Source organism: Felis catus, chromosome A2 (genome assembly GCF_018350175.1).
Source record: "Felis catus isolate Fca126 chromosome A2, F.catus_Fca126_mat1.0, whole genome shotgun sequence".
NCBI lineage: Eukaryota > Metazoa > Chordata > Mammalia > Carnivora > Felidae > Felis > Felis catus.
The window spans coordinates 5,373,600-5,385,877 of NC_058369.1; the positions used below are offsets into that span (position 1 = coordinate 5,373,600).

Consider the following 12,278-nt stretch of genomic DNA (forward strand, 5'->3'; position numbering starts at 1 on the left):
AATCTACTTGAATAAAAAAGTCAGATTTTCAGATTGAATAAAAAAGCAAGACCCAGTTCTATGATGCTGCCTATAATAAATGTACTTTAATGTTTACTTATTTTTGAGGGGAGGGTGCAGAAAGAGAGGGAGACACAAAATCCAAAGCAGGCTCCAGGCTCTAAGCTGTCAGCACAGAGCCCGATGCGGGGCTCGAACTCACGGACCGTGAGATCATGACCCTGAGCCAAAGTCAGACACTTCACCGACTAAGCGACCCAGGCACCTCAAATGTATTTTAAATACAATGGCATAAACAGGTAAAATTATGGAACAAAATATGCCATGCTAATACCAGTCAAAAGAAAGTTTAAAGCTGCATCAATAAAGGAGAAAGTATATTTAAGAACAAATATGATGCACCCATACAGTAAGATACTGCTTGATATCTATTATAAACTTGATAAACTAAGAGTACATGCAACAAGAATGAATCTCAGAATAACAATGTTGAGTGAAAGAAGCTATACAAAAACAGAGTATATACTCTGCAATTCCATTTATATGAAACTCCAGAAAATGCAAACTGATCTATGGTGACAAAGCGGATCAGTGACTGCTTGGAAAAGATGGGATAAAGGAGTGACAAAGAAGCAGAAGGAAACTATTGGGAGTGATGTGCACTTTCACTGCCTCGATAGTGGTAATTGTTGTACACACATATACATAAGTCAAAACTCATCAGAGTTTACACTTTAAATATGTAACCACCTTGTTGTATGTTGATTTTACCTCAATAAAGCTGTTAAAATATTTTTTAAGTTGACTATTGCCTAATAGCTGGATATTTATCCACAAGAAATTAAAGTAAGCACCTTTCCCCAAAAAAATATTAAGTGTTTATTGACAAAATAACCAGACCCTGTTCAAGAGCAGGCATCTTCATAAGACTCAAAGTTAACAAATATTTTATAAATACTGTTAAATTTCACATACATACCCCTTACCGTTCAAAGGAGCAACTCAGGGGCGCCTGGGTGGCGCAGTCGGTTGGGCGTCCGACTTCAGCTCCGGTCACGATCTCGCGGTCCGTGAGTTCGAGCCCCGCATCGGGCTCTGGGTTGATGGCTCAGAGCCTGGAGCCTGTTTCCGATTCTGTGTCTCCCTCTCTCTCTGACCCTCCCCCGTTCGTGCTCTGTCTCTCTCTGTCTCAAAAATAAATAAACGTTAAAAAAAAAAAAAATTTAAAAAAAAAAAAAAAAAAAAAAAACAAAGGAGCAACTCATATTTTCAAGAATCTGGTGGTCTTCCATATATTCTCTGGCCCAACCACCATCCCAGCACACATACACACACACTAAACCTATAAAAATGAGGAGGTCACTGCTTCATATAGTCACACAGTGTCTTGGGGGCTGTCTTTGGCCTCAGAGAACCATGGGTTCAAGTCACAGCTCTACCACTTTCTGGAAGTGTGACCACCTGTAAGTTATTTTCCCTCTTGAATCTTGTTTGTCTTACACATAAACATCACGAAATTCCTACATCTCAAAAGCCATTGTTAAGGACAGAATCACATTCATTTAGCAGGTAAAATGGTCAACAAGTGCTCATTAGTACTAATATAATTATCAACAGGGAGATCTCAACTTTACAAAGCAGGGCCCTCCATTCATGTAAATATTGCTAAAGAATAGAGGCAGAATCTACTACAAGTGAGTGGGACAGCTACCTTTGCTTTCCACAAATCCATGGAAGAAAACATGAACCCAACAAGTCATAGGATGGGAAGAAGCTGGACAGGCCCTTAGCCTTGACTATAAGGCCCTGGCAGCTGGACCACAAATTGGTGCTTTGGGGAAATGGGAACGGGGGAATGAAGAACTGCTGGGATCACGCCAGCAACCCCCTGGGTGGTCATCACTTTGGCCTGAGCCCAGCTCTGCTGAGCATTTTGACCAAAGCCATCCGCACCTCCCGATTTCTCAGACTGTAGATAAGGGGGTTGAGTGTGGGAGTGACAAGGCTGTAGAATAGGGAGACCACGTTGTCCTGGTGTGGGCTGTGGTAGGCACCCGGCACCATGTACATGAACACAGCAGCACCATAAAAGAGTCCCACTACCATGATGTGCGAGGAGCAGGTGGTGAAGGCCTTGTTTCTGGCCTCCTCAGACCGCATGCGTATAACGGCGCCCAACACGTGGCCATAGGAGATGGCGATGAGGGAAAGGGGAAGGACAAGGATCAGCACCCCGGAGGTGGACAGCGCCAACTCGTAGGCCGAGGTGTCTGCACAGGAGAGCTTCAGCAGGGCTGGCACCTCGCAGAAGAAGTGGTCCAGGATGCGGGAGGCACAGTAGGGGAAGTGCAGAGTGATGGAGGTCTGGATGGAGGCATTGAGCACACCTGCCAGCCAGGAGGAACCCACCATGAGCAGGCACACCTGACGCCTCATGAGCACAGGATACTGTAGAGGGTGACACACAGCAACATAACGGTCATAGGCCATGAGGGCCAACAGGATGCCCTCAGCCACACCCAACAGGGTCAGGAAGAATATTTGAGCTGCACAACCCTCAAAGGAGATGGAACCTTCTCCCTGCAGGAAGTGGGATGCCATCTTGGGGATGGCGACCAGGGGAAAGCCAACATCAAACACAGAGAGCTGACTGAGAAGAAAGTACATGGGTGTGTGGAGCCGGGAGTCCATGCGGATCAGGAAGAGCAGAATGGTATTGCCCAGGAGGCCCACGGTAAACGTGGCAGCCACCAGGGAGAAGAGTAGCTGACGTGAACCTGAGTGACTGAAGAGGCCCACTAGAATGAAGTCAGAGGTCACTGACTGATTCGCATCCCCCATGTTTCACACAACGTACTTTTGCTGTAGGAAGGATACCAATGGCAAGATGCCTGGGTGGGGATGGCAAATAAGTTTCTACCCATGTGCCAACTGCCTCCACTTGGTATTGGCTGCCTGGAGAAGTATTACAAGGTCACAGCTAGAATCAGCAGTTGGAAATGCCATAATCAGTGAATGACGTCTGTCACAGGCATGGGATGGGACAACAACAATTTGCATCTCTGAACAAGATATTTGGCCACACCCTAGTAAAGAGCAACACACTGATTCTTGAGGTCCAAACATTGAAGTCCAAGTCAAAGACGGTAACTCAGCTCCAGTAGAATGTTTCAATACCTCTCCTTCCAATGGTCCTGGGGCCAAAGCAGAGGTGAGATTCCAAAAAGGCTGGGTGGTGAAATGGAGGGTGATGGAGCCAAAGCAATAAACCAAGGAAGAAAACAGAGAAAGGTCTAGGTCCAAGAGCCTGGATGAGAATATGGGGGAAAGAGAAATCAATGATGAGTCTGTACTGGGTCAAACTGAGGGTATGAATCTCCAGAGGGCGTGAGCCACAGAGGGTGGCAGGTTGGGGAACCAAACAGCCTGGAGTTGGGTGGGGAGAGGAGTTGTCAGTCAGCTCAGCTGTTATTGGTGATTTTGTTGCATTGGGTGAAGAGTAGTGACCTGTGGACAGTCTGGCTCAATTTCAAGTAAGGTACCAGGCCCAGAAGTTTGTGTCTAATATCACCTGGGCGAATGAGGCAGACAAAAAAGAGGACCACGGGTTAGAGGGAGCTACACGCTTAAACTGGGAATACTTGATTGTCCTGGCACCCTCCAAGCCTCCGGGCAAACCGAGCTTGCCCTGGAATCCCATGCACCACCCACAACTCCAACAGTGGACAGTGCAAGACCAAAAGAATGTCTATTCCCAACTGCAGGTAATTAGAGAATCAACAAGACTGGCCATTTCAGGGCAAGTGGATTTTCAGAGGGCCTCACTGGAGCTCTTTTTCCTAAGGCTGCCATCCTCACTCAGAAGGCCTTAAAGGCTGTTTAATTATCCATCATCCTGATTTTCCCATCACATCCAAGCTCCCAACCTACCATTCACCCATGCATTCAATAAAATTGGGCCTAAGATAAGCTGGGCATAAGATATCCAGAGGCGAAGCACCCTAGGCAAGGTCCCTCTACCTGCACCCCACATACTCCATCAGGATACTGATGACAAACAAGGAGATAAATGGACAAGATCTTTGTGATAGAGGGAAAGTACATTGAGGGAAGTGAATAGGATGTTCTGTAGGAAATGACGGCTAACACCACAGGGCACAGTCAGAGAAGTGTCTTGGGACAGATGCCCTCAGTATCTGAAGAGCTTCTAGAGAGGGATGCTGTGTCAGGGAACCAACTGCCTCCTGATACTGGGAGGTGAATGTTAGTGAAGCCAGATGGGTGCTTCACCCTAACAAAGAACTTTCTAACTGTGAAATCCAACCAAAAATGGAACGGGCTGCCTCACTGGCAGCATTTTCCAAAGTCAGTTGATGATGTTAGGAAGTTAAGATAACAGTCCTGTGGTTATAAAAGTTAGAGTTGGAGAAGGAAAGTGAGCATTGATCAAATCATCTCAGAATAGTCTCATCAACAACATAATGGAGACACATGCGTGAGGCTTTGGGTACCAAGGGGATGAAATTCTGCCTGGGGTGGGGTCAGAGAGGACTTCACAGAGGAGGCATTGGAGTTGGGTTTTGAAGATCAGGTAGGAGTTTTACAGGCAGACAGAAGAAGGAAAGTTGTTCCAGGCAGGAGAAATAGAGCACACAGAATTAGTGCTTAGGAGGGTGTACCCAAGGGTCGGATTCAAATGAGCTTGGAGGGGCGCCTGGGTGGCTCGGTCGGTTAAGCGTCGGACTTCGGCTCAGGTCACGATCTCGCGGTCCGTGAGTTCAAGCCCCGCGTCGGGCTCCGTGCTGACAGCTCAGAGCCTGGAGCCTGTTTCAGATTCTGTGTCTCTCTCTCTCTCTCTGCCCCTCCCCCGTTCATGCTCTGTCTCTCTCTGTCTCAAAAATAAATAAACGTTAAAAAAAATTTTTTTTAATAAATAAATAAAATAAAATAAAATAAAATGAGCTTGGATCCCAGCTCAACTAGTTTGTGGCGTCTCGACCTTGGGTATCTACTTAACCTCAGTTTATTCATCCATCAAATAGGTGACAGTAATCTATGTTAAAGCACAGTTGTAAAGATTAAAGGATGAATGTTCAGAGCTCAGTGCCTGGCATGTGGCAAGTGCTCAATAAATATATATAAATTGATATAATTTACATAAATATAATTATACATAAAATCTACAAATTATATAATTGTTATAGAATTATTACTAATTCTCTAGAGAGGAAATTCATTAGAGATTGCTAGTTGTGCTTAGCACAAGGCCAGGCCCATAAAACCTTCTCAGTGCTGGCTGATTGTTATTATTACTCAACATTGTGGCTCCTTCCATGGTCTGACCCTGTCCAGCTCCGTCAATCTCTTTAGTGCTTCTCTGTGATGCCCTCGTCCTGTGTAGAAACCCACCTGCCCCTTTTCTGGCCTCTAAGATCCCTTAGCAGCATCTCCCAAACTCCACTCAACCCCAGATCCATTAGCCTACAGCAGGGTTTTTCCACCGTGGCGTTATCTGGGGACAGATAATTTTTTGTGGTGGGAAACTGTTCTGTGCATTGTATGAAGTTTAGCAGCATCCCTGGATCTCAACCCATGAGATGCCAAGAGCATCCCCCACCACTGCCTCTCATCATGAAAACCAAAACTGGCTCCATATGTCCCCAGGGAGGCAGAATCACCCCTTGTTGAGAACCTCTGGCTTAAAGACAGGATAATTGTAACCTGTACATTTTCCTCAATTCCTCTTCCAGATGTTTATTCTTAAATTGGATTAAGCTCAGACCCCGCATAAATCCTGGGAATATCTTACTATTTCCATGACTCCATACAGAAAAAAAATTAATTCTTGCAATTTTTCTGCCATCTTATAGCCATCCAACCCCCCCCCCCCCAAACACCAAGTATCCCAGCCAGTGAAATAGCTTTTACTACAGGCTCCTGTCAAGGGCTATTTAAATGTCCAAATGAACCTGATCTCACTCTGTCACTCACATAGACTCACCCTAAAAGAAACTGACACCAATTAAGGACTGACTGACACCAATTAAGGACTGTCCAATTAAGGACTCACTTAGCAAGCATCTGGCTAAGTGTTTTGTGTGCTTAACACTTTAATCTTCGAGTCTTGGAGATCGTTGCACAACAATACGAATGTACTTAATGCTGTGAATAGTACACTTAAAAGTGGTTAAAACTGTAAATTTGTTACATGTATTTTATCACAATTTGACCCCTGCCTGTAGGCATTGTTTTATCTGCATTTTTTTTTACAAGAAGACATATATGGGTTCAGAGAAGTGTAGGGAGTTGCCCAGCACCACCCAGCAAAGAAGTAACAGCTGAAATCGGAACAGAATAGGAATCGGATTCCAAAGTCCCTGTTTTCCCCTTTGCATACTGCACACTCCCCCAAGCACCATAATACACATTTCAGAATTTGTTACACATATTTACATACTCAGTCCTGTGTGCCCCCAAACGAGCCTTTCCTTCGAGGGTGCCCAGATGTTCCCCCCTGTTATGCAAACAATTCCTGGGTTTTTGGTATCTTGGTGGCCGGAGATTCTGGTTGTGATCCCCTTGTGTCCTGAGCTTTTGACAAACTCGTTCCCCTCAAGACCTCTTCCTGAAGAAGATTGCCATCCACCAAACCTCTGCCCTGCAAGTGAGACAGGCAGGGGTGGGCAGAGGTAGCCACGAGTCACTCAAATCTGGGCTGGATCACCTGGGACTCTTAAATCAGTACTTTTCTTCTGGCTTGAAGAGAAGCCCTTTGGGCAAGTTTCCAAGATGCTCCTTCACCACTTCCTTTCCCCACTGTCCTCAGTAATGCCAAAATGTGGGTCTGGGGCGGGGGGGGGGGGTCTCTTTGCTGACGCCAAGAGACCAAGGAAAAGACACTGGCATTATTCACCTTCCTGTTGCCCATACAATTTCCCATCTCTCCACCATGACTAGACATGATCTGGGCCCTTGGTAACCTAGCTACTCAAATGACAGTTTGCAGGACCCTGCCATTTACATTTACATTGAATGAATCCTCACATTCGATTACACCAGCTCAAGGATCCACAGCAGAGCTCGCTCAATAAATACTTGTTGAGTGTATCCATCCTGTAAGGGAAGCGATATTTTTGTTGGAACTAATGTTACCGATACATGGGCTGAGGAAGGGGATGTGACTTACCGAAAGTCACACAGCTACTGAGAGGGCAGGCTAGGATTTGGAGTCAGCACATCCCTGGAAGTAAGTGGTTTCTTTCTTGCAGTCGATGCTCAGCTCTTGCGTCCAGGAAGTCAGAACTGAGAACTCCTTTGGGGAGGATCCCTGCTGTGGATGGCCAGTCCTCAGGAGGGAAGCTGAGGGTGCCCCCAACCCATGCCAGATGGGTGGTTCTGACCAAGGTCAGGGGCCCATGTCTGGCTGCTTCCAACAGCTTTTATGGAAAGTCAACACGAGATGACCTTCAACATGGAGTGAACATCCACATGGATCACCTGCCATCTAGAGGCCTGGCCACCTTGGGTTCATAGCAGTGAAGACAGACAAGGAAAGAATAACACTCAGTATAACAACTTCCTGCAGGTTGGCAAAAGTCAAAGACGTGGACAAGAACTCATCCTTCCATCCAATACCCGTCAACCCAACATGTCTACGGAAAACAATATCAGCAGCTCTTCAGATCCATCCTGCCACTAATGTCTAATGTCTAAACCATGCCTGGAGCTTCAACATCTGCACAAACCTGGGCTACCCAGCAGGGTCTGCATGTGGCATGAAGGACCTTTCTCAATACCCCATAAGCATGTCAACACCTCTCATTCTAGGATAGCCACCGATAAAATCTCCCTCGATTCCAGCATCAACCAGTGCTGCCTGTCTATGCAGAAACAGACATCATCATCTGGGGAATAGATGTCATTATCTGGGGGTGGGGACCCCATGGAGACCTGTCGCATCAGAAACCCCTATCTGCGAGAGAGGAAATTAGTTGCAGTGGGAGCCTAGAGCCCTAGATATTTTGTCCCTGGAGGCTGTGGAAAAATACTCATCTCTCAACTACAGGAAGGATGGGCAGCACTGATGTTGGTAAATGGATGTAACAGATGTCCAAGTGTTTTTGTTTGGGTCTAACCAGGAGGAGTAGATGAGGAATCCATTGCTGCAAATGGATCCCATGCTCAAAAAAAAAAAAATTTCTTTTTCATGTCCAGGAGGTTTCTTCTGAGTTAAATAATGAGGCAGCTATGGTGGTAAAACGCCCAAGAGGCAACTTCCCTGGGTGGAGGCATTTCCTCCTCTAGGGGCCTCCAAGACTCAGGAGATGCAATGATCCAAAGACAGATGGTTCTAGTGCCTGTGAGCTTATTGTGTATCCACAGCTGAGCCAAGAGAAAGGGGAGAGCCCAGAGAGCCAAGCTACCTTAGGCAGGGATGCCCAGTGCAGGAAGCCACAGACAAGCCTCCCGAGGCCAAGTGAGTGACCGGGAGTGTTGCTCAAACCAAAGCTGAGTCAGAAAGATGGAAACTAGTGGAATCAGGATAGAAGCAGGAATGAGTGACCTGGGTTAAGGACTTGATATATAGCAGGCAACTACCAGCCAATTCCTTGTGCCGTGCCACCTGCCGTACATCCAAGCCCAAGGCAGGCATTAGTAATTGGCCTCATGGCTTTCTACTTCTGAGCCTGGATGGAGCTTCCCAACTCGGCACGCCAAACAGTCAGCCCTTACAAATTGGATTTGACATTCTCCATGAAATTTTTCCAAGCAGATACTAGACCAGTACTCAAAGCAGTTGTGACAGTCTGTATGGAGACAAGGAGTTTGCACCAGAAAGTTATTCAACACACTGCTCCCTTAACTGAGAACATCTTCCTCTGGAAGAAATGTCAGCTGAACTAAGTCATAGTTATATTGTTCATTTACAGTCTGCTTCAAGGTCCTGTTTTCCTCAAGGGCCACATCAGTTCATGGGCTACGCTTGGAGTAACACTGCCACAGACCGTGAGTTCCTTGACAGCAAGACTCCTGCGATTACTCATTTCTGTGTCACTGGTACCCAAAGCACATGGACACATGGATGTTTATGGAACAGGAAGGGCTGGAACAGACAGGATTTGGGGCAGAGAAATCAAGATATGGAGTAGTGGGGAGTGGGTCTTGAATCCTCAACGCCTAGCATGTTGAACTGCATCAAGAGTGGATGGAAAGAAGGAAGGAGGGAGGGAGGGAGGGAGGGAGGGAGGGAGGAAGGAAGGAAGGAAGGAAGGAGAGAGAGAGAGAAGGAGAGAAGGAAGGAAGGAGGGAAGGAAGGAAGAAATGAAGGAAGGAGGGAGGGAAGGAATAAAGGCATGAAGGAGTGAGGGAGAGAGAGAAGGAGGGAAGGAAGGAGGGAGGGAGGGAAGGAAGGAGGGAGGGAAGGAAGGAGGGAAAGGAGGAATAAAGGAATGAAGGAGTGAGGGAGAGAGAGAAGGAGGGAAGGAAGGAAGGAGGGAGGGAGGGAGGGAGGGAGGGAAGGAAGGAAGGAAGGAAGGAAGGAAGGAAGGAAGGAAGGAAGGAGGGAAGGGAGGGAGGAAGGAAGAAGGAAGGAAGGAAGGAAGGAAGGAAGGAAGGAAGGAAGGAAGGAAGGAAGGAAGGAAAGAAGGAAGGAAGGAAGGAGGGAAAGAAGGAAGAAGGGAAGGAAGGAAGGAGGGAAGGAAGGAAGAAGGGAGGGAGGGAAGGAAGGAGGGAAGGAAGGAGGGAGGGAGGGAAGGAAGGAGGGAGGGAGGGAAGGAAGGAGGGAAAGGAGGAATAAAGGAATGAAGGAGTGAGGGAGAGAGAGAAGGAGGGAAGGAAGGAAGGAGGGAGGGAGGGAGGGACGGAAGGAAGGAAGGAAGGAAGGAAGGAGGGAGGGAAGGAAGGAGGGAAAGAAGGAAGAAGGGAAGGAAGGAAGGAGGGAAGGAAGGAAGAAGGGAGGGAGGGAGGGAAGGAAGGAAGGAAGGAGGGAGGAAGGAAGGAGGGAGGGAGGGAGAGAAGGAGGGAAGGAAGGAAGGAGGGAGGGAAGGAAGGAGGGAGGGAAGGAAGGAAGGAGGGAAGGAAGGAGGGAGGGAAGGAAGAAGGGAAGGGAGTAAGGAAGAAGGAAGGAAGGAAGGAAGGAAGGAAGGAAGGAAGGAAAGAAGGAAGGAAGGAGGGAGGGAAGGAAGGAGGGAGGGAGGGAAGGAGGGAGGGAAGGAAGAAGGGAAGGGAGTAAGGAAGAAGGAAGGAAGGAAGGAAGGAAGGAAGGAAGGAAAGAAAGAAGGAAGGAAAGAAGGAAGGAAGGAGGGAGGGAAGGAAGGAGGGAGGGAGGGAAGGAGGGAGGGAAGGAAGGAGGGAGGGAAGGAAGGAAGGAGGGAGGGAGGGAGGGAGGGAAGGAAGGAAGGAAGGAAGGAAGGAAGGAAGGAGGGAGAGAGAGAAGGAGGGAAGGAAGGAGGGAGGGAGGGAGGGAGAAAGGAAGGAGGGAGGGAAGGAGGGAGGGAGAGAGAGAGAGAAGGAGGGAAGGAAGGAAGGAGGGAGGGAGGGAAGGAAGGAAGGAAGGAGCCATGCTTAAAGTAATTTGCCCTTTTATGTTGACAAGCCATCATCCCCTTTTTCTTTGAAGGAGATAAGCCTAAGATTATGGAAATCGCTAGAAAATAATTATGAAACAGCGAGTCTTTTCTCAGTTTTTCTAACTTTTTACCTGAAAATTTTTAAAAGTGCAGAAAAGCACATCCATATATCTCTCACCATTTCTTCTCTCTTTATATGCACATAAACACACAAACACACACTTCTTTTATTGAGATGAAACTCACATAAGCACACAATTAATACTTTTAAAGAGTACAATTCGGTGGGACTTAGTACATCCACAGTGCTGTGCACCCATCACCTTGATCTAGTTCCAAAACATTTTTGTCCTCCCAAGGAGACCCCATGCTCATGAAACAGTCACTCCCATTAACCCCAGACTGCTGTCTGTATCTACAGATTTTACCTATTGTGGATATTCCATATTAATAGAATCATACAATCGGTGACCTTTTGCATCTGAATTCTTTTGCTCAGCATAATATTTTTGAGGCCCATCCATGTTGTAGCATTGTTACAGGCTGAATCATATCCCCTTAAAATTCATATGTGGAAATTCTAAACCACCCCCCTCCAGGACATCGGAACATGATTGTCTTTAGAGATAAGGTCTTTAAATGACTAATTAAATTGAAATGAGATCATTAGGGCAGGCCCTAATTCAATAAGACCTGGGTCCTTATACCAGAGGAGATTAGCTAGAACATCAGCAAGATGGCAGGCAGAATGGGGAGCCTCAGACTTCCTTTCCCACGGGGACACACCAATTCAACCACACGTGGATTGAGTCCCTTTGTGAAAAGTTCAGACACTACTTGAGGGGCTCCTGCACCCCCTCAAGCATGAGACCGGTTGCATCGAAGCCAGCAGGAAAGTGCCTGGCGCCTTCTCACCATAATCTCTCCCCGACCACAGCACCACACAATCAGGAGGAAGCCCCCCAGCCGCCTTCTGATCCTTGAGGAGGGAAGGAAAGGACTGGGCTATAATCTAAAATTTGAAGGGGGCTGCCTGAGGGACTGATTTCTGTTATGCCTGAGTCTGAGCACTGGTGGGAAGGTGCCCCAGATCCGGAGCCACTGAGAACAAAGGGGAGGATTTGGACAAGTATGTCCTCACTGGCTGCAGACCTTGACCTACGTCAACACAGAGCAAGTGGAACACACACCCCAAGTCCTAGCTGCCTGTGCAGGGAAAGAATTGGAGCATTCACCCAACATTCGGGGTAGCTACCCAAAGAACTGGCTTCTGTGAGAGAGTCTTTTCTGGGAATCAACCAGCCCAAAAAAAAACCAAAAACCAAAAAACAAAACACAAACACCTAACAACAACAACAACACATCTACCATTAAGGAAGCTTCAAGGAAATAACCCACCCAGATCACCCTGAATAGAGAAACAAAGTAAATGAGACTAACTCGTGTGAACAGAGCTTGCAAACACTTTTTTACCCAATTAAACAAACAGTATCAAGGGACAGAGACCACACAACAGTCATACTGAAACTGAAAGCACTTTAGAGGAAACAGACTGAGGGAAGAAATCAAAAAGAAACTCTTAGTAACATTAGAGCTATAACTGGCTAGAACCCAGAGGTAAAACTAAAAAGACTGTATGTGAAAAAAAAATTTTTTTCTCTAAAGAAAAAGATCTGTTAGAATTTTTTTAATGATATGAGAAATGAAACA

The 12,278-nt window shown here is 46.7% G+C and overlaps 1 protein-coding gene across 1 annotated transcript; it reads right to left on the bottom strand.

The window, feature by feature from the left end:
- Nucleotides 1–1,899: 1,899 nt before the first annotated feature.
- LOC101092166 (olfactory receptor 2Z1) lies at nt 1,900–2,841 on the bottom strand. The gene has a single exon (XM_003981789.2). The coding sequence runs from the start codon at nt 2,839–2,841 to the stop codon at nt 1,900–1,902; it is 942 nt and encodes a 313-aa protein (XP_003981838.1).
- Between the last annotated feature and the right edge of the window lie 9,437 nt (nt 2,842–12,278).

Excerpts from the sequence above, each read along its gene's own strand:
- LOC101092166 (XM_003981789.2), bottom strand. The coding sequence starts at position 2,841 with ATGGGGGATGCGAATCAGTCAGTGACCTCTGACTTCATTCTAGTGGGC.